At 45.3% G+C, this 22,240-nt stretch overlaps 1 protein-coding gene across 2 annotated transcripts in view; it reads right to left on the bottom strand.

Moving 5' to 3' along the window:
• Positions 1-22,240, bottom strand: part of USP31 (ubiquitin specific peptidase 31) — a 58,411-nt gene that overhangs the window by 22,269 nt on the left and 13,902 nt on the right. For both annotated transcript variants that reach the window (XM_040973206.1, XM_040973207.1), the window contains exons 2-6: positions 9,308-9,445; positions 8,061-8,149; positions 7,879-7,971; positions 6,413-6,548; positions 4,058-4,202 (exon numbers count right to left, since the gene is read on the bottom strand). In XM_040973206.1, the coding sequence (XP_040829140.1) occupies positions 4,058-4,202; positions 6,413-6,548; positions 7,879-7,971; positions 8,061-8,149; positions 9,308-9,445 (601 nt within the window). The remainder of the gene's footprint in view (positions 1-4,057; positions 4,203-6,412; positions 6,549-7,878; positions 7,972-8,060; positions 8,150-9,307; positions 9,446-22,240) is intronic.

Raw genomic sequence — 22,240 nt, 5'->3', positions numbered from 1 at the left:
AAGTGCCCAGCAGTACAAATCCCTGTCGTTCAGAGCTATGCGGCAATTCAGCATGCAGCACAAGACCTGCGCTTAGTAGGAGCTCAAAAGTACCTGAGCAAATACACATTTACTCCTTCAACCCTGTAGAAGGACACCTTCAGAAAATGATTTCCCAACTGGAAGGCAGAAGAAAGAAGCCCTCCCAACACTTTCATAAGAATTACATCAACAGAGGACTAAGTCAAAATGGTTAATGCAAGAGCAGTCAGAGCAGAATTCTGGCAAACACCCAAGGATCCATCAATAAAAGACCTGTAGAACCTATTAAGATACATCAGCATGAAAGCAGTCTAATATAACAAGTACATAGCTTATACTCAAATGCTCAAATAAATGCCAGTTAAAACACACACACACAGGGAGAGAGAGATAAATTAGAAATAAGCAAAGTTGAAGCATTACCAAGCAACTGGAGGGGTATGCAAGCTTAAATGTAAAAAAAAACAAAAAAAAAACCAAAAAAACAGACAAGCAACAGGCAATTTATCAGCTCTTGAAATCTGGTTTTAAAAAAATTAAAAATAATAGAAGTCCGAACTGGAGACAACGAATTACCTCATTTCCCAGACTCTTGGCAGAAGTACGGATGGGCAGCACCTGTGCTTCTAGAAGATGAAGCATGTCACCTCTCTACATAGAAAGCAAGCTCGGTTCAAAGTGCTGTTTGCTGTGTGACCCAGAACCGTTAAACTGCAGCCCAGCTCTCAGCTCCTCACTCCCTCAGTCAGGAAAGCAGCAGCATGACCTGGCCCAACAAAACCTCTGGAGGACCTTGGGAGCAGAGATGGACACACACTCGGCAGTCATGTATTTATCCAACGACAGCATGCCCTGGCTAGACACTGGACTCACCAAATTCGCTTGTGAACAGAAGCATGGTGCTGTCCCTGAGCAGCGCAGGTGGATAAGGGAATCTGGGGAAACTTCCAGCTGAATAAACATGAGCTGGGTTCTTGCTACACACTGGGAACTGTACTGAATTACTGACCACAGAGAGACAAAGGAAAAAGCAACCCAACCCTCGCAAATTTCAGTATCCTGTTGAAGAAACTGGAGAAAGCACGCTGTTTCATCATAACATGCTGGTGCAAAAGATTAGCAGACACTACGAAGGACAGGCAAGCAAGCATCAGAGGCGAGGGGGTGGGGACGAGAGGAAAAAAGCTTCTGAACAACGCTGATGGGCAGGTATTTTTTATCCTAATACAATAAAAGCAGAAAACCATTTAGCAAAGTATACATATGAAAGCACGGCATCAGGAGGTATAACACTGGAACAGAGCCCTGTTAGAAAGCAGCTAAGGTCAACATGAGTAGAGGGAACTCAACCCTAACCTGGCACCTAACAAACTGACAAAGGCAACCAACAAATCACCAAGAGGAGAGGGAAGGAAAGGCACAAGAGACATCTGAGGCAGGCGGATAACACAAAGGAGACACTGAGCGGAAGCTTTCAGCAGGGGCACCAAGACCATCCAAATAGGAAAGAATCGTTACTTTGGCAAATGATCTGGGACATCAAACATGTACACATTAAATGAAGGGACCTGGAGCCCTACTTCATACAGTAAAAATTTTGAATGTTGGGTTGGCGCCGTGGTACAGTAGGCTAATCCTCCATGTTTGGCGCCAGCATCCCATATCGGTGCCAGTTCCCCTAGATGGGGAAGTCGCAGAACTTCCACAAAGGGCATAAATAAGTGCAGACAGCTCAGTGCTGTGAGAAGGGTACCATCTCCTGGGTAATTCTACACATTTTATCCAATCCTAAAGGCATTCAGGAGACTTGAAAAAAAATTATCCTGCAATTTAGCTTTAAAAGGATAAATCAGAAGAGTCATAAAAAGTGTAAAACTACCAGGGCAGGTGTGTGATGTAGCAGGTGTCCTGTAGCAGGGACACCCGCATCCTGTCATCTTTGCTGTCATCAGCAAGCTAGCAGCAGGCTGAGCTACCCTTGGAGGCAGCAGGCGAGGGCTCTGGGGCTTGCATCTCTGCCTCCCAGGCTTTGGCAGGGCCAGTTGTGGTCCTTAAAGGACCCTCAAATGCACCTGGTAATCTCCCAGAGGCTGAGATCTGCCAAGTCTGCCCCAAAAGAGCAGCTCTCTCCCCGTTCCATCCCATCCCTGCCACTCCCATCTCTTGTCAATACATTAAGCTGTTTCATGTCTAAACAAGCAGAGAGAGAAAGAGAGAATGAACAACTGCCAGTCCCAACAAGAACTACCTTAGGTCAACAATGATTCCTCACTGCTTTTCCTGTTTTATTGCACTGGCCAGAACAGCCTAAACAATAGTAAATAATGGTGATATAATAGGAAGCCTTTTAAAATTCCTAATGCTGAAGTCACTGTTCTTTGTATGTGTCCTTAATGCCAGTGTATAACCCAGAGCACATTATTTCTGTCATATTAAAGTGTGCTGCTTCCACTTAGCATCTGGGCCATGACCTCTCCTTACCGTCAGAAACCCTCTCAACTTCGCATCCTAAGCATCTTCAAACATTTCTACAACTGCAAACTTTTTTCTCTACCTCCTTAATTGTAGGAGGTTTTTTGGTTTGTCTGTTTTGTTTTTTGTTAAAAGAAATATCGGAAGAACCCATTTAAGAAAGAAATGCTAAGTATAACAAGCTGCCTGGCAGGGGGGAGCAGCATGCACAGCATCAGATACCAGAATATTGGTCCAAGCGTCACGTGCTCTGCTTTCTGATCCAGCTTCCTGACAACACGCCTGGAGGACAGCAGACCAGAGCCCCGGTCTCCTGTGGGAGACCCAGAATCCTGGCCCAGACCTGGTTTTGCAGTCACTGGGAGAATGAAACAGTGAATGTATGATTTATAGTCTCTCTCTCTCTTTCTCCCTCTGTTTTGTTTGTAGCAATTCCAGCAGCCAAGTCAAAGTCAGGGAATGGAAACAGAAGTAGAAGAAAAATGAGGCTGGCAGGAAAGTTAGTTCTAAAAACCAAGGCAGTAGAAAATACTGATAAGGCTGGGTGGAGCAGTATTTCTCATAACTTTAGTTTGTAAAACCACCTACAGGAATTATTGAAAACAGAGTGCTGGGCCCCGGTCCCAGAGTGTCTCATTCATTTGGTCTGGGGTGAGGTCCAAGAAGCTGCATTTCTGACTGATTCCCAGGTACTACTTGAGGTGGTAACAGCCACTGGGGCAGAGCAAAATGAAGAGGAGACCCAGAAGAACCTTCAGGAACACTAAAGCCAGGAACAAAACTTGAGTTGCTTGGCAAGTCTCAAATTCACAATCGCTCCCATGACCCTCCGAACACAAAGGGAAAATAGGCTTATTAGCTCCCCAGGCACAGCCGAAACTGCAGCCAGTGAAGGAAATGGCACTGTCTAGAGTCTTAATTTGTTTTGCTCCTTATCAATGAACAGTGACATGCAAATATCCTAAAAATAAATATCAAGAAAACTCTACAGCAAAGGGGAAAAACTTTTTTAAATCAAAGGCCATTTGCATATTTATAACATCATTTGATGGGCTGTATAGTTATCAACCTAAAAATTAGCCTGCTTCTGATGCGCTGCATTTCAAGTCCCTCCTGCAGCTGTCTTAGCAGGCCAAATGTCTTCACTGGCTCCTCACAGCCTAGGAGCTGGAGATTCCTCACTCCTACTCCATAGCAAAGATTTCAGAATTGAGAAATTAAACATAAGAGCTGCAGCAGAATTTTAAGTATTTAAAAAAAAAAAAAAAAACGAAAGAAAAGCTAGGAAAGAAAAGCTATGGCACAGCCTAGCGTCCTATGTGCCATCACAAGATACCAAAAAGGCTACGTAAAGGAAGATGTTATCAAGTGCTGGACTTCCCGAAGGGGCTGGCTCAGCGAGGGGGATGTGTTACCATAAATGTCATACCATCAGTTAAAAATACACTCTGTATTTTATCACAATTTATTTTAAAATGTACACTATCATGTAACAGACAAAAGGGCAGGTGTTTGCTCAACCTGCAAACCCAGGTGCTTAGGACGGAAACAGGTGCTCATTTACCTCTTTGACTGAGAATTCCTTCAGGCCTAAAGATTTCTGGAGTCTCAAAGGCAAAAATGCAATCGCTTTCATGGACTGTTTCCAGGTCATCTGTGTCACAGAAGGAACGATGGAACCCATCATAGTACATTTCCGTTAACACAATCTAAAAATGGGGAAAATGTAAACAGCTGGGCATCAATACAGGTCGGCCTCCCACCTCTACCAGGAACTGCTCTCATTCACCAAGATCAGTAAGGCAGGGAGAGGGCTCCGAGGCATCTCACAGAGCCCTCATTATTCACCTTGAATGAGAATCTTGGAAGCACAGTATCCTCTGACTGATAGAACAGCATGCTCTGATTTCTGAACTCTCTGGCACGGGACCCATGCTCCTCTAAGCTCCGGGGGAGAAAAGGCCCAGGCGGCCATCGCGTCTAACCTTACCTCGCTTGCCCGGGGAGAGACCGTGAGACCTGCCTCGGCTTCTATACTCACTCACTCTCATGATGAGGACACATTCCACACCTTACTCAGACTGTCCCACATCAATGAAGTTTCAAATTTTAAGATAAAACATGTCAACGAATCATGCCTATGTGTATTAGAAAAAAGTTAAATCAACTCAAATGTGAAATAGTAGCTGATGGAACATATTACTGGAATTATAAAACCCTACAAGTTAGGGTTTCATAAAGTTAATGGAAAACAGAAATAATAAACTAGTTCAAATTTTTCATAAACCTCCTAAGGACTCCCTTGTATCTGTAGACTTGACATGGAAGGTTAAGAACAAAATGTGTGAATTTTATAAAATAATGTTACATGTGCACATGAAAAACAAATCGAGTGAATATTATATAACAGTATTAAATCCAGTAGCCTCTAGTACCAAGATACTGAGAACTTTCACTTGCTTGGTCATTATTTCTGAAATGACAGGGTATTTTACAACAAAATAGAAAGACGCTGGGGAAGAAAACAAGAGGGAGATCTGCAGAGTTCATTACACGCTCCGCAGCACCAGCCTTGCAAGCAGCACTGGGGGAGGCATGAAGAGGTTCCAGTGCCAGGCTGCCACCACCCTGCCCTGGGCCCCTCGTGGTTTTTCTGGTTTCCTTCATAGGAGTGGAAAAGGGGAGAACTGGACGGGACGCATAAGGTCGCCTCCATGGTTCTAGCATTCTTTGTGGGGAAAGAGGCTGCTGGCATGGTCCATAAAGAGCCCAGGAAGAATGTTCCTGGCACATTTCCTTATAATAAATTTAATGGTCATGCTGTTTTTCTGCCTGGGAACACGCAAGTGCAATTCACTCTCTCCAGCAAGCTGAGGGCAAAAGCAAATGTGTAAGAATTTCACCAATTTAAACGACAGGCAGAAAGAGCCAGAGAGCAGTGGAAGCTTTAAAGATACAACCAGGTTCGCCCTGCACGCCACCGCAGCCTCCTCCCCGCACCCCTTTCTATCTCACCACTCACCCTGCAGGGGAAAAAAAAGAAATCAATGTGCTTTTTAGAACAGGGAAAGGAATGCATGCTTTATCAACATGCCAGCACATGGCTTAACGAAAAAGGAGATGCCTGCTGCCTTCAGCCGACACTGCTGGTGGTATTTTGCTTTACTGTGGTAACGCTCCGGAAGGCCACAGGAGGCCAAAGTACAAAACACCTTGATTATTCAGTGATTGCACAGCAGTTTTCCGGAAGCTATCGAGGGAAAGCTATTTAAGCACTCAGATATTTTTCCAATGTTTCTCTAAATAAAATCGTAAGTGAACTGAGTAAAAACTATGCAAAACTCACAGAGGTTACCAATACCTTAGGTCAATTTACACAAAGATATAACCCCCAAAGGGGGGGGGGCAACTTTCTCTTATCTGAACAAGATAAAAGAGAGTGGGGGTCCAACTTTAAGAAGACAAAACCACATCAGGCATGTGCTGTGGCCAGAACACCAAAGCAAGACGATGTCCACTCTCATCACCACTGTGGAATTCTAACCCTCTCTGATGCTCTACATCTAACCCTCAGGGATGCTCTACAAAGCCATTCATCAGGATGACCTAAGAGTGGCCAGGTAATTATGTTTATAATTATGTTTATAAAAAAGCCACAAGAAGGTCATAGTGTAAAGTCATTGCTTTTCTGTTTAAAAATAGATAACTAAATAAAAATGAAACATGCAAAATTTTTCTTTACATTTTATTTTACTCTTTGGGGGGCTTAATTTTCTTTCCTTTTCTTTTTCCCCCAACACTATACACAAGTTTTCAATTTCTATCTAACAACACTGGCAGAGAATTCTAAAAAGTTCTAGGAGAACAGAAGGCAAGGTTTTAGTGAGTCACATGTACTTGGTCTTAGCGGGCCCATTACCTGATCAGTGGGGATCTTTGTTTCCACAGACACGGCTTCCCGCAGTCTGGCAACAGTCCCGGACAGAGGCACGGCCACGCCAATCCTCATGCAGTGAGAGCATTTGCCCTGATACACGACGGTGACGTAGAGAGGCCTGCACAGACCAAGGCCAGAGCTTCCGGTTAGTTACCTGTGTCAGCTCAGCTAGGAGGGCACTTTAAACAACTCAGAGAAAAATGGAATGAAGACATAAAAATGAACTTTGGTACAAAAAAGAAGTGTGAAATCCATGAGCCATACAGAAAATGGAAAATAAACCTGCTCTGAAATCAACACAAACTGAAGCTAAGCCATACCTTTATTTAGAAGCTACATGGGAAATTTCATTTGGTGCTAAACAGAACTATCAAACAATAGCTAAGAGCTTTGAAAAGGGCATAAAATAAAAACATAATACACCTGAGACTGGCACTGGGGCACAGCAGATGAGGTGGCCACCCATGAGGCTGACATCCCATTCAGGACCTGGTTTGGGTCCAGCTGCTTCATTTCCAATCTAGTGCCCTGCTCACGGACTGGGAAAAGCAGTGGAAGACAGCTCAGGAGTCTGGGCCTCCACCACCCACATGGGAGACCAGGATGACGCTCCTGGCCTCAGCCTGGCCCAGAACTGACTGCTGCCGTCATCTGGGGATTGAACTAGTGGATGGAGATCTCCCTTCTTCCCTCTTGGTAACTTTTTTAAAATAAATAAATAGGGCCCGGCGCGGTGGCGCAAGTGGTTAAGTCCTCGCCTAGCACGCCCGGGATCCCATATGGGCGCCGGTTCTAATCCCGGCGGCCCCGCTTCCCTTCCAGCTCCCTGCCTGTGGCCTGGGAAAGCAGTCGAGGACGGCCCAAGGCTTTGGGAACCTGCACCCGCGTGGGAGACCCGGAAGAGGCTCCTGGCTTCGGATCGGCATAGTATCGACCCGTTGCGCTCACTTGGGGAGTGAATCATCGGATGGAAGATCTTCCTCTCTGTCTCTCCTCTCTGTATATCCGCCTTTCCAATAAAAAAATAATAAAAATAAATCTTTAAAAATAAATAAATAAATAAATAAATCTTTATACGTATATACATATATACACACACACACACAACACACTTTTCACATTTAAAACAGTACAACTGCTGGACACTTTGGAAAACAGTTACAAATAAAAGTGGTAATTCAAAGCACACAGTAAGGCCTTTGGACGGTCTGTAAGTTACTCCCAGCCCAATGCTATCTGTGGACGATCACCTAACCAGCCACAGCGCCTACCTGCCCTGTGCACCTGTTTCCCCGGAAACTGACTTCTGTGAGGAGTTGACAGAGATTGGCTTCAACTTTTCACCAATCGTCTGATTTGCCTAACTAAGTGAGAAGACCTGATAGGCACCTCCAGCAGAAGACGAACACCATCAAAATGCAGTCTTGTTTTCCTGAGTCTGTCCTTACCTGGTATGTGGCAGAGGAATTGGCAAGGAAATGCAGAGGAAAGGGTCAAAAGTGTTGCTTTGTTTCTGACAATGGGGACATGTCAACGAAGACCTTCAAAAACAAAAACGTGAGACACCCCCGTTAAGATCACCCAAACCTGCAGTAAGCAAAATAAGAAGGAACACTCCATTTGCTCATACCTGTACTGGGCTTGAAAAAGTTCTTGTACAAAAGTGCTACAGACAGGAAAAGAAGGTCCCTCAGGCATCATGTCAGTCTCCGACGGGGGCTAAAGAGAAGGAAAGTACAATTTCACAGACTAGAAGTGCCAATTCTTGATTGAAGATGGACCTAGAACATCACAAATGTTCCTGACTCTCATTACACGCTGCACACACCTCGTGCAGATGCTTCACGCACAGGTACCTGCTCTTGGGTCACAGGGACTCACCTCCATGGACCATCTTCACCCTGTCCGTGCAGTTGGGCAGCTCTCTAATCTTCCCCCAGCACTGAGTCTCCCACCCAAAGCCCTTCCAGAAAACGATTCCAACCACTTTCTTACCATGCCTTGATTCTTTGGCATCTTTTACTGTGCTATCCATGGTGTCTCATCACATAATACTCCATACTTTTACCTGTCCAAGCCCCTCCCTCTGACCACTGGTTACTGACCCTCTGCCAGCACACGCAGGGAACAGTGTCCAGGACACTGGGATATAAAGAAAACAGAAGACACAGTGTCTGGCCTTCTATGAGGGGTGTTGCCACTTGGTGGGCGAGTCGGCCACACATACACAGTCACATGACAGGATAGGGTAAAGTTTGGCACAAAATGACCTTCAACCAGAACAACAATTTACCAGATTGGAGGTTTAAAATTTGAAGTACAAAGCAGAATTATCAAGAACTTCAAAAGCTGCATGAGGATGTAACTCTTAAGTCTTATCTATTCATATTATATAAATCATTTTATTCACTATATTACGATTATATGTATAAAAGTTGAAAGACTCATGAATTTTCCCAGTTAGAACATTCTAGAGGCTCAGCTACTGTGCTCAAATCCAATCTCAGCAGCAAAGCTTCCATCACTTCCTTTGGGTGTATGCTCATTTCAGTGACCTGCAGGGCATGTATCTCACTAGGTTAGAAAGGAAATGTATTCCATTTTAAAAACAGTTCTGTGAGATGGAATTACTTAGTGTTAGTCTAAAGGTAGTCAGACATGCAAGTACTTCTCTCCCAGACTGTAAAAGTTCCTTGAGGACAATGTCTCTTGAAGTAACCAGGGTGAAACACCCTCTAAGTAACCACTGGATTTAATGCCCAGCCAGCACCATTACAGCTATCAACTAGACCCAGGCACCAAGTCCTCAGCAGAGGTCTGGGAAAAGGACCCAGACGCTGTCTCTCGCTGACCGCCCGGCCAAGCGCGTGTCCTCACCTTCACGGGGGGCTGGCCACTCTGCTTTACAGCGTGATTGAGGTCTTCGTGAACTCGGTCCAAAAGCCACAGCAGGAACTCCTGGGCATCGTGCTGGGAATTTCCTCGATACTGCAGTGCGTTCTTTGACACGATACTCTGCACAGGTAAAGAAATCAGTGTGAACAGGGGAGTTACTGGCTCCAGAAACAAAGCTATGTATTCAAACTCCTGAGGGGGGCAGAGGGTGGGGGAAGCAGGATCTTAAGCAGGTTCAGTGCATAGCGATGTACAACCAGAGGCTAAATGTAAAAACCTCACCCCCAGAAACATATACCAAAGGCCCTGAGTCCCACTTAACCAGCAATCCTACTTTCAGAAGTAGATCTAAAAGAAACCATAAGAATAGCATGACAAGACTTCTGAGAAGATATTCATCAGTTTACAGTAACAACTACATGGCATACCCACTGGGAGAAAAATGAAAAAAATACAGGTCTGGGCCTCATGTGAACCAGATCAGGAAAGAGCCAGGCTTGGTTAACTGTCCCAACTGGTGCGAGCATAAATCAGAATGGGTGAGGGTTGGTTTGGCTGTGCCACAGCATCAGATGGCAGATGCTGGCACGGGGGCTAATTCTGTCAAGTTGAATGGCACAACCACCCAGAAAGTGCATGATCTGGGAGTGGACCCAGGAGGGAGATAATGGGCACCTCCCTCTTGAGTTACCACTCCCACCAGATAGCATGAAAACCAGGACTAGGGCAGAACTGGCTGCACAGAACGGCACCCACCAGCATGTGCGTGGGCTGGAAATTAGGCCTGGTTGAGTTGAACTAGGCTTCAATGTCCATTGACATGTAGAAGAGCTGAATGGGAGGTGGGACAGACCAGACAAGTCTGCAATACACAGAGGCAAGCATGGGAACCAGGGCAGGGAGGCAGGCCTGGTAGGTATTATTGTAGGTTGCAGCTCCCACTGGTTTTTGTGAGGGCTGAGTGTGTGCTGGCCAGAATCAGGTCGGGCTGCAACACCCATTGGTTTGTGTGAAGACAGGGTTGAAAACAGAACTGACCCAGTGATTGCAACCACCAGCTGATTGGGGGCGATGGACTGTGCCAGGCTCTGTACTAGCAAGTACACACATGAATCTCATCTGGGATCACCTCAGCCAAAATTTCTTTGGGGATCTCCCCAAACGAACTGCCAAACTCAGAAGCCCAACAATGAACAGAAGTGCAGGTTCCATGGTCTGCCACAGAGTGCAAGCCTCCTCAGAGGCTCAGACGGAGCAGTAGACAGCATATCCAGGTACACATGAAATATATGGCAGTCCATCAGAACCTGCAGAGGACACGTGGTACCACAACAGAGGACAGAGGACAGAACAAATCAATCAACTACTCCAGCCTTGTGTTGGCAGTGAAAATCTGGGCAAAGAGAGACTCTAAGATGGGCTGTGTCAACCAGTGGATTATGCAGCAATTTCATCATGCTTGAAAGACGAGACTGGCAGCAATTCAGAACTGTAGAATTATCACAACCACTTGAGCAGGACCCTCGGAGCATGCCCCACATCGGGGACCTGGGACGGATGGGAGGCTGGATGGGGTTTCCCGATTTATCTCCCCCTTTACCCCAGATACAGGGGAAAAAAGCAATAATGTGGAAACAACAGTCTTATCCACTTACCTGTAGCCCTTGACTCTTTGTGCCCTAATCAACTATGTAAAGATTGTCAAAAACGAAGAAAAAAAAAAAGAATAGCATGCCAAGACTTCTAAGATATTCATCAGCAGTTTACAATAACAACTACATGGCATACCCACTGGGGGGGGGGGGGAAATACAGCTGGGGCTGGTGTTCTGACATAGCAAGTAAAGCTGCCACCTGCTTCACCAGCATCTCCTATGGACTACTTCATGTCCCAGCTGGTCTATTTCCGATTCTGCTCCCTTCTAATGGCCTGTGAGGGCAGCAGATAACAACCCAAGTACTTCAGCACCTGCCACCCACGTGGAAGCCCTGGAAGAAGAGTGTTGCAGCCATCTGGAGACTGAACCAGTGGCTGGAAGATCCCCTCCCCTCCACCCCATTTTGACTTTCATTATAAAGAAATAAAACCACTTTAAAACAAAAAATACAGTTCTGTTAAATAGGAAGATAGGCTATAAACCAGTAGTGTGAAGAATGGACATATTCTTGTTAGAAATGTATGCATGCCCACACAGGTACAGACACAAAGTTTTACGATGACAAATTCCAAGTGGTGCGTTTAGGTGAGGGAATTAGAGATGCTTTCTTTTCTTCTCACTTTCTGTATTTTCTAATCCTCTGCAATGAAGATAGCTATGTGGTGCTTAAGGGTGGCAATACGTTACAACAAACGCATTGCGGGGTGACCTCTCTGTTGGGTGAACGTCACTGCACACTCTGCCATGTACCTCTGGGCAACACAAGGCTGGGACCACAAAGCCATCGCGGACCGCAGCGCCACTCTGCAGTGCAGGACTCTACGACTTACCCAGTAAGGAGATTACAAGCTTCCCTTGAAACCTTCAACAGGCTTTACTTATTCAAAATGATTGTGTTGAAATGATAAATGTTTACGTAAGATACATTTTCAAGATCTCGTAGTAAGGCACTAAAAGCCCAGTGAGGCCGAGAGGTGAAGAGTGGATGCATAAAGCAAAACAAGACGGGGTAGTGGTGGCAGAGGCAAGTGCCTCGGTCAGAGAGAAAGTTAGAGCTAAGCCAAGAGGAAAGCTAAAGTGAAGCTCCTGGAGTTGTCAACATGAACTTATGCTGCACCTAACGTGAGGAAAGAAAACTGGCATGCCCCGGGGTGCACACACCAGGCACAGGGCAAGGAGGAAATCACAGGCAGGGGTCGCTCAGACTTAACCACAAGACAGCAGGTGGGAGCACAGCCTCCAGGTGGGACCTCAGAGCAGACCAGACCACCCAGAAAAAGAACAGGAGAATGGAATCCCAAGAAGTGGAAGAGAAAGGCTGAAGAAAGATAAAGCAGGCCCAAAAACTGAAAAAGAGAAAATGATAACAGAGATGAAAAGGCATAAAGGCATAAAGGCACAGTGACGGCCCGTGCCAAGCGGCCGAGTTCCTACTGCCCACACGGAGGACCTGTCCTGACCTCCCAGTTTCTGGTCCTGGCCGGGTCCAGTACAGCCAAGTCCCAGCTATTGCGGGCATGTGAGGGAATGAACCACTGGATACACGACAGCTAACACTCTAGTATCTCAGAGATGTTTTTTAAAAATAGGAAAACATTTGTAATTTGGGTTATAAAGTACTGGGACTGACTTTGTGGCAAAGCAAACTAAACTGCCACCTGCAACACCAGTATTCCATACAGGTACTGGTTCAAATCTGAGCTGCTCCACTTCTAAGCCAGCTCCCAGCTAATGTGCCTGGAAAAGCAGCAGATGATCCACTGCACCTACATGTGAGACCTGGAAGAAGCACTTGGCTTCAGCCTGGCCCGGGTGTGCTCGGTGCTGTTTGTGGAGGACACCGAGGACAGAGGTCAAGTGCAAGGCTCAACTCTGCCAGCCGAGTAACAAATCTCCCGGTGTGTGGCTGGGTCAGGGCAGGCTCGGGAGGACAGCACGTTTCTCTTTAGAGCCCTCATTATCTACTTCTACTGGGAACAGAGGGGGCACTGGTCAGGGCTAATGGCACCAGCATCCCAAAACACAAATCAAACTTTACCTTACGCATCAGATATTTTACACACCGTTGTCCAAGTTTATGGGTGGAGATGATATTCAATTCTTTATCAGGATGGGATTAAACTTATTTCTGTTTCTTATCACTATCACTTCAACTCACTCAGCACATCTCCACCAATCGCTGTGTGCGAAGGCTGCTCAGCAAGATTTTTTTGCCCAGCACGACTCAACAGGCACCAGGCCTCCCACAGCCCTCCATAACTAGGACAGAAACAGCTCTGGGAGAACCGCACCCTGCATCACCACTCCAACGGGAAGATCAGGAAAAGAAACGGCACACATCCCAGATGCCCAAGCTCCTCTTCCTGTCTCCTGGACCCCTCAGGACACTGAGAACCACCCAGGGGAGCACGTCTCCTCTGACCTTGTTCCCAGACAAAACAAAACGCAGAATAATCTAATAGTCAACTGTTCAGTGTGTGTCACAGCAAATGAAAAATTCTGGGAACGAGCAGACCTGAGTCGAGCTCAACTGCCTTCGCTGCTGGATACTGAGGCGATGCGTGCAGCCTGGGACTCGTGTGTCCGACGGCTGGGGGGCCCAGGCACTCCTCATCTTCACCCTGCTCCCCACTCCAGGGGCCCAGCAAGCATTCAGTTTATATTCCACGCCGCACACAGTGGGGCTTTAGTTTGCTTCTTATTACTTTCTCATAGACCTTATTCTTTTGCTTGCTTTCCTAAAATTAATACTTCTGTAATTCTATAGTTTTTATAACATTGATAATCATTTTAATACAATCTGAGAAATCACTGAAATGTGTTACTTTTATTTCAAAAAAATAGAATGTGGACCCTGAATTTGAGTACAATGCTTTTCAGAAAAATATTAAACTGAATGTACTACCTGAATCTTATACATTCTACTGTAAATAATGAAGTAAAAGTTGGAAAAAAAAACTAGCAGAGTTTTAATTCAAGAAATTTTTTACTTATACTTAAACAAAGTATTTGGAGTTTTTCCTCTTATAGACAAAACAAAACAAAGAAAGAGTTGAGAACATAGCTCAGAAAAGAAAAGAAGTCTGTGTGGGCAAAGCTATTTGTTTAGACATGAGAGAAGAGAGAAGCAGGAAGTGGAGCATCCTTAATCCAAAATCTGAAACTTCTTATGTGTCAACATGATGGAAGATGTCACATCTGACTTCATGGACAGGTGGCCTATCACAACGCAATGTCCTCCCCACGCTGCAGACAACCACCTCAGGCCACAAGCAGATGCTGTACACTGACCCTAAATGAATTTCGTGTTTACACTTGGGTCCTCTCGCCAACATAGCTCATTATCCTCATGCAAATATTAACAAAATCTAAAAAAAAAAAAAATGCAAAATGCCACATGCTTCTGGTCCCAAGCCCTTTAGATAAGGTATACTCAGCATGTCTTCACAGTTTAAGAGAGAAGAACAGATGAAATACAACTGGCTACGTCTGCAGACAGTATCTAAAAGTGAAGTTTGCTCTCTGGCCTGCTATGGGAAATAACAGACCAAAGCCTGTCTTAAGATATGGATATCTTCTGACTCTATCTTTCAGACACCTATTAAATTGCTAAAGAATACATAAAACATAAGGCATGAAGTTTGTACAAATGGATGGATATTGTAAAAGCAGATGTGGTCCATAAAAACACAGCAACAGAGAAAGGAGGCCATGTGATGGCATGGTGCATCCAGCCCAGGGCACAGACGGCAGCCGTGGCCACCCTCTAGGGCTCTGGGCCCCTCACTCTCCCCAGCCTCAGCTCTGATGCAGACCTTCTAGCACAGGAGAAGCACAAATTCCACTGAGGCTGCAGTACCAAGCAGCTGTGGCAACATCAGGCCCGTGAAGGAGACCCTACAGCCTCCAACTTTCTCTGACTGGAATGCCCTCCTGCCCCAACCTCAAACCAACCCTCTCCCTCTCCTTTCTCAGCAGGACAAGGGTGGGAGGGAAGGCGGGAAGGAAGGAGAGGGAGGGATTCAGAAAGGAAAATGCAGGAAGTAGAGGGAAAAGGGCTTTTATCTCAAATGGAAAAGAAACCGCAGGAACAGCATCCTCTGGATTCTTCCATGTTCGGGCACAGGGAAAAGCGTGAGACTCCTAGCACAGAATTCCAGCTGTTCCAGACAGAAGGCCCAACCCAGCATAACTCGAGCACAGATGCTGCTCACATCCCAGACTCAGGAGTTAGACAGACTGGGATAGTAAAGGATATATGCAGCACTGATTTAAAAAAAAAAAAAAATTAACTTTGGATTTTAAACAAAAATCCTACATACCATAATCTTGGAGACAAAGACTCGCTGGTGAAATGAAGACTAGGAGAGGACAGCTAGCTCTAAGAAAAAGCTGCAATTAAGGGTTGTGCAATGGTTCCTGCATTTCAAGAAATTATAGTAAGTTAAACCACAAAACCAGGGCTTTCAATATGGTTGAAGGGGCTGGATAAAAGGAAAATCCATGAACAAGAATATTCTACAAGCGATTCAGCAAGACGAACAAGCTGCACAGATTCCCAACAGCTCAGCAAGAGCCCTCTAAGCACTCAGCGGATCAGTCTGTGCTGCAAACACAGCCCGTATAGAAAGACGGGAGCCTGACCGTGAGGGTCCCAGGACACCCCCATCATCCTCTCCTCGCCGCGTGCTCTCCCGACCCTCATCTCTCTCCTTCCAGCTAAAGACAGGAGCAGGACGAGTATGGGCTTTCCTGAGACCACAGAGCATTTCCTACGTTCTGGAACTGTACACAGATGCTATCATGCGCTTCAACAGCAAGGGCAAAGTACAAAGGACTCGCTCCGTGGTACTACCACATCCCGAGACAGGACAGGAGAGGACGTGTCAAGCCCTCATTCTCAATCCCGCTGTTTTCCTATAAAACTTACTCCAATCAACTTCCCTCTATGTATTATTGTTGTCATGTTTGTCATTTACAGAGGAAAAAATTGGGGTCCAGAAAAGTGAACTAACTTGTCCAAAGCTACTGAGGTCTTTCAACTTCAACTAATTAAAAAAATCCATCAAGGGCCCAGCGCAGTAGCCTAGTGGCTAAAAGTCCTCACCTTGCATGTGCTGGAATCCCATATGGGCACCAGTTCTAATCCCGGTGGCCCTACTTCCCATCCAGCTCCCTGCCTGTGGCCTGGGAAAGCAGTCGAGGATGGCCCAAAGCCTTGGGACCCTGCAACCATATGGGAAACTCAGAACAAGCTCCTGGCCCCTGGCTTTGGATTGGCTCAGCTCTGGCCACTACAGCCACCTGGGGAGTCTATCATTAGACAGAAGATCTTCTGTCTGTATATCTGTCTCTTCTCTCTGTATATCTGAATTTCCAATAAAAATAAACAAATCTTAAAAAAAGAAGAAGAAGGAGAAGCCATCAAACACTTTCTCCAGAATTTTTGGATGAAGCAGCTTCAAATGACTTTTCCTCTCAGGTGACTGAGAACTTGGTCAAGGCAGATAGAAAAATGTGCTGGAGACTGAGCCCTGGCTGCACTAAATCTGACAATTCTGGGAGCTTATCTGCTTTTCAATAAATCTTCATTAATCAATTTTTTTCAGCTGTAATTTGCATTCTTTCTTGACTGAAATATGGACCAGAAACAAAAAAGTAGTTTATCTACTAGAGCTGTTATTGTTTGAGGGATACACAGGAATTTGGACTATGCGGGAAGATCAAGTCGCAGCATGCAAAGGGCTACAGGGCTGCCTCCTGTGCGTCTCAGGGTGGAGCAGGGGGAAGGGCTGGAGACACTGATTCATCCATGTCTGGGGGGCTGGGGATCCCCACTCGGCCCCCTCAGCTAAGAGAAAGGGAGTGTCCACCTTCCGGGGGTCCAGCTGCTCTGCTGGTGCAGGTGGATTCCGACCTTTCACCCATCTTCAAAACCACTCAACTATCTAAGAAACCACTGTACTGCTGTTGTGGAACACTGCAAGTGTTTAAAAGAGTTGTAAAAGCATCATCGTTGCATGCCTTGAGCATACATAATTTTTACATCACTAATATCTTCATAAAGCTGTTTTAAAAATAATAGATCTATAGAGACTTAAAACCGTACTTTTTGTCTGCATGACTACTGAGGCAGGAACTGAGCAGGAAATAAACCAAAGAGGTTTATGCCCACAACCACCGACCAGAGGTCCTTGTAGGCCACCCTGGCCTGCCAGGCGGTGGGAGACAACAGCTTAGCCCTGGGAAGAGAACCAACAGCAACGCCAGCTCCTGGTCAAAGGCAGGCCAGGAGAAGATGCCAGCTTGACTCAGCTCGGTGGCACCCCTCTGTGGGGTGGAAATAAAGTGACCCACACTTCTTCAGGGGTGGCATAAGTGGGCAAGGCAAAGAGCTGCAGAAGGTTGAGTTAAGGTCTTGAACTAAGTCAAGTATTCACGTTTTTCTTCCATACACACACACACACACACACACACACACACACACACACACACACACACACACACACCAGTAACACAAAAAGCAAAGTACACATCCTCTTGATCTTCAAGATATTAATATTTGATGGTAACAGATCTAAAATGTTTTTGAACAATCTTCTAAGCAGATCCAAAACACTCTGACCTCGCTTTGAAGCACTATTCTGCCATGGCATTTTTTAAAGCTGAAAAACCAATTAGTAGTAACCAAGAGACATTATTTATAAGCAGATCTAGCCAGTGTCATTATAAATTATACATTCATACTGCCATAAACCCAGAGCATTCCAGTAAATCCTAATTGGCTGAAGCTGCTTTCGGACCAGGGGCCTGTCCCATCCTACTCCTTCACAGCCAACACCGCATCCTTGCCAGTCAACAGGGGCTGGCTCCTGAGCCATGCACAGGTAACGATGGGTCTGGGTGCAGTGGTTCAGAGACATCCACATCCTCTCGGTGCAAGTTCAAATCCCAGCTCCACTTTCAACTCCAGCTTCCTGCTGGTATGCACACTGGGAAGCAACAGGTGGTGGTTTAAGAACTTGGATTCCCACCACCCACAAGGGAGACTCTGATGGCGTTCCGGGCTCGTGGCTTCATCTTGTTCCAGCCACAGTTGTTGTGGCATTTTGAGATTGAACCAGCAGATGAAAAAATCTGTCTCTCTCTGCCAAATACATTTTTTAAAAATTAAAAATTTAAACAATTGATAGGTCAGGCTGTTCTACCTTACCACTAATTACAGAAATACAAATTAAAACAATAAAATGATACTTCCTAATTAGCAACTTAAAAATTCTTGTTGAAATTCCTGGCTCAGAATGCTGGCAGAAAGGACTGGATCCTGGCACCTTTCGGTCCCACCCTATGCTGCTGCCAGGGGAAGCTTGAGAGAAGCAGCTGCCAGCCCCACCAGGCCCCCACCCCACCCTAACACTTCCTCCCAGGGTGTATTAGATGAACACACTAGCCATTCCACTGCAGAGAAATCACACGGCTCTCCTCTTTCCTCTTCTCTCTGGCTGTCACTATTAAAATCATGAAATCATCAACCAGTAGTTATTTTCCATGAGCTGCTGCTTTGAAAGGAACTTGTTTTTTCTCCAGCTCTCCTAATTTATCACAACTTCCATGAAATAAAGACTCTAAAATGAGGGAGATTTACCAAGTTGGCCTTGTACTGTTTAAATAAGGAACTCTTATTTTAGGGGAAGAGTACAGACTGCTCCCACTTAATGTTCCTGTCATTTCTCGAAGTAGCTCTGGTCAGGGAACAGTTCTTGCCGTTTCCCTTCCTCCGGCTCTAGAAAACCATGGCCTGCTCTCCAGAAGTTGGATTTCCTTCCTTGCAGTTTAACAACAGCCTTTCTGCCTCCATCACAGCTCAGAGTAAAGCAGTTACACAACTCATGAACACACTCAGCACACAGGACTGAGTCCCACAGGACAAGAGGCGTCACAGAATCGCAAACCTGTACAGAAATGCCTGTTTTCTCACCTGCAGCAGTGGAAGAATACTATGTGTGTCTGCCTTATAACACTGCAAGAAGTGACATAACCCACCGCACAGGGCATCTGGCAAACACAGATCAGCTATGCGAAAAGAGCAAGACGGAAAAATAATGAAACACAATGTGCTACTGCTTATCAACCTGAGAACACACACAAATAATACACACATATTTTATATGCCCTCATCTATATTTGCTTACATTTAGACGGTAAAAGAAAAAATCATAAGGACTTAAGGAGAAAAGCAATATAATATAGGAATCAGAGACACAGCCATTTCCTTTAATACTTCCTGTTTTGTGGATTCTACTTCAGGCCATATATTCCATTTTTTACATAATTACACAACACATTATATTTTAAAGGGCAATCTCTCATACTCAACATGAAAGATTTTAGCTATATCCAACTGGTGACAAAGCACACTGACAACTATTCCAAGTGAATAAGACACAGTAATGCAAATATACAGTCCTGGCGAGCAAACGCTGCGGACAACAACAAAACTTAAATCTTAAACCACGTTCAGATGCTCATGCTACACTGGGATCATTACTCTGTCACAGGTACACTGTGGGATAATGCATATGAGGATTTGCAATGTTGTTAGGAACAGGACTTTCAGCATGGAGAGAGTATGACTCTAGGGAGAAGGCCGCAATAGATATGATTTCTCTTTAAAATGAAGCATTCATTTCTTACGAACCACAAATAGCCCTAATGTCCTGAATGGGATCCCTGTACTCTTGCACCTAAGAAACCAGGGCTCCTTAAACAGATCATAACTCCAGATCTAGGACAAGATGAGACTGGAACACCTCAATTTCTTGACCTTACAGATTACAGGTACCATATCAAAAGGATCTGGAAGTCAACAAGTCCCATTAGCCAACCACAGGACCTCAAGGACAACCATCAGGTTAAACTCTGTAATTGGGTTCTGGGAAATGGCTCGACCAGCTAATCCACTGCCTCCAAGTGCCAGAATCACTTATGGGCACTGGTTCATGTCCCAGCTGCTCCAGTTCCCATCCAGCTCCCTGCCTAAGGCCTGGGAAAGCAGCAGAGGATGGCCAAAGCCTTGAGACCTGCACCCACATGGGAGATGTGGAAGGAGCTCCTAGCTCCTGTCCTGGGTTATCTCAGCTCCAGCCATTGTGGCCATTTGAGGAGCAAACCAGCAGATGACAGATCTTTCTCTCTGTCTCTCCTTCTCTTCTTCCAATTAAAAAACAAACAAACAAACAAAAAAAAACCTGTAACTGGTTGAACACATAGAACAAGCTTAAGCCATGAGTTTGTAACATTAAAAAACTTGACTAACCATATTTGGAAATCCAGAAATTATTTTAAAAACTAAAAAATAAAATTAAGAAAACCCGAGAAATTTTTCTTCTAGCTTTTCTCCAATAAAACTAACTTCAGAGTATGCCAATTATTGATGAGGCTCAGAACTTTGGTTCAAGTGTCCCAGCTGAGTAAAGAGAGAGCCCAACCACTGGAACTGCACCCATCACCAGCCCCAGATAAACACATGAACCAGCACCTGCTGATGTGAAGGGAAACAATCAGACAGCATGGGTCATCCCCCCGGAGGAGCACCCGAGCCAGTACCTGCTGATATTAGGGAAGACACAGACAGCATGGGCCTCCCAGAGCTAGTTCACAACACTACCCACACAAGTAGTTTTACCAAAAAAGCAGGAAGGAAGGGGGGAAAAGTTTAAACTTGAATCTCACAGCTCTGAATCAACTACCATTCTACCGGAAATACAAGGACAGAGAAACACTTGATCTTAGCAAACACAGTACAAAAAAAAAAAAAAAATTCACACTATGGAAAGTTCCACAGTTGAGCTCTTCAAAGGATGATATAGGGACAGGTCCAATACAACTTAAGTGCAGAAATTAAAAAAAAAAAAAAAATGTTTAGAAGCATTTATAAATTAACAATAACTATGTCTGCTGAACATAATAATTTTAATGGGGTTGTTCTTACAGATGCAATATTTTTATGTCAACTATCTATAATTCATTTCTATTTTGTTTCCAAACTATCCATGATAGATTGAAAATTTTAAAAATAAGGAGTCCTTACTCTCAATCCACAAAACACTGCTCTACCGAACAAACAGCATTCCATTCTACAAGCAAATTATAAGAGGAAAAAAAAAAAACTGAGATGGACAGACTGTGAGCAATCTAGTGGGTACTGGGCAATCCGCTAACATCTGGGTCCTCCCCAGCACAGAGCTGTGAAAGCTGGGCACGCACACCGAGGCACGCGCATGTCCAGACAGGATGAGCAGCAGACGCAAACACAGGTGGACGGCTCGTGCTACTGAAGAACCAACGGGGACTGTCCTGAGGTGGAGGACGGCACTGTGATTTTCAAAGCACGCCTAACTTTCGAAGATATATACTGAATTACTTCTGCAGGAAGCATATTTGGAATTTGCTTCAAAAGCCTGTGAGAAGAAAGGCAAAGGTCCCACGATGAAAGAGGAACGCCCGCAGGGTGCCAGCTACCAAAGCTGGGGGGTGCCCAAAGGCTCACTATACTCTGCTGAGTGTGCATCTGCGGTCTTCAGAGAGCTTTCTGAACACTACGCTATTCTTGCTGTGATTTAAATGTAATTATGAGATACATCTAGTAGCGCCACAGAAAATTCTCAAATAAAATGAGAGTCATTCAATTACTGGGAGTTAAGGAAACTTCATGGAGGAGTAGCTTTTAACGTGAGCCTCGAAGAACCGGTGAGCTCTGGATGCACAAAGGAGAAGAGCGAAAAGGCAAGACAAGTGTGCAAGTATGAGGCATAAATGAAGGGCGGGAAGGTGGTCAGGTGGGTGTGAGATCCTGACACTAGCAATGCGCATTCACTGCTCTGTGCCAGACATTTCACACAGACACCCCACCTGTCCCTGACAGCCATCCACGGAGGAAGCATCATAAAGGAGGACACAGGACTACAGGAATGCAAACCACAGCCTCTGGCTCTTCAGTTCTTTCCCTGTGTCCCACTCACTCCCGATGAAAACATGGAAGGTGGGGCCCCTCCAGGGAAAAGCTTAAAAACCAAGCTAAAAGTTTACACCACATTTTGTATGTATAAAGTGGTGATTTTTAAAGAAGAGAAATGGGGGCCCGGCGCAGTGGCCTAGCAGCTAAAGTTCTCACCTTGAACGCGCCGGAATCCCATACGGTCACTGGTTCTAATCCCAGCAGCTCCACTCCCCATCCAGCTCCCTGCTTGTGGCCTGGG

Source organism: Ochotona curzoniae, unplaced genomic scaffold, assembly GCF_017591425.1.
Source record: "Ochotona curzoniae isolate NIBS_2020 unplaced genomic scaffold, NIBS_Ocur_1.0 contig_2321, whole genome shotgun sequence".
NCBI lineage: Eukaryota > Metazoa > Chordata > Mammalia > Lagomorpha > Ochotonidae > Ochotona > Ochotona curzoniae.
The sequence above is the reverse complement of the archived record's forward strand: the minus strand, read 5'-3'. Positions and strand labels throughout refer to the sequence as shown.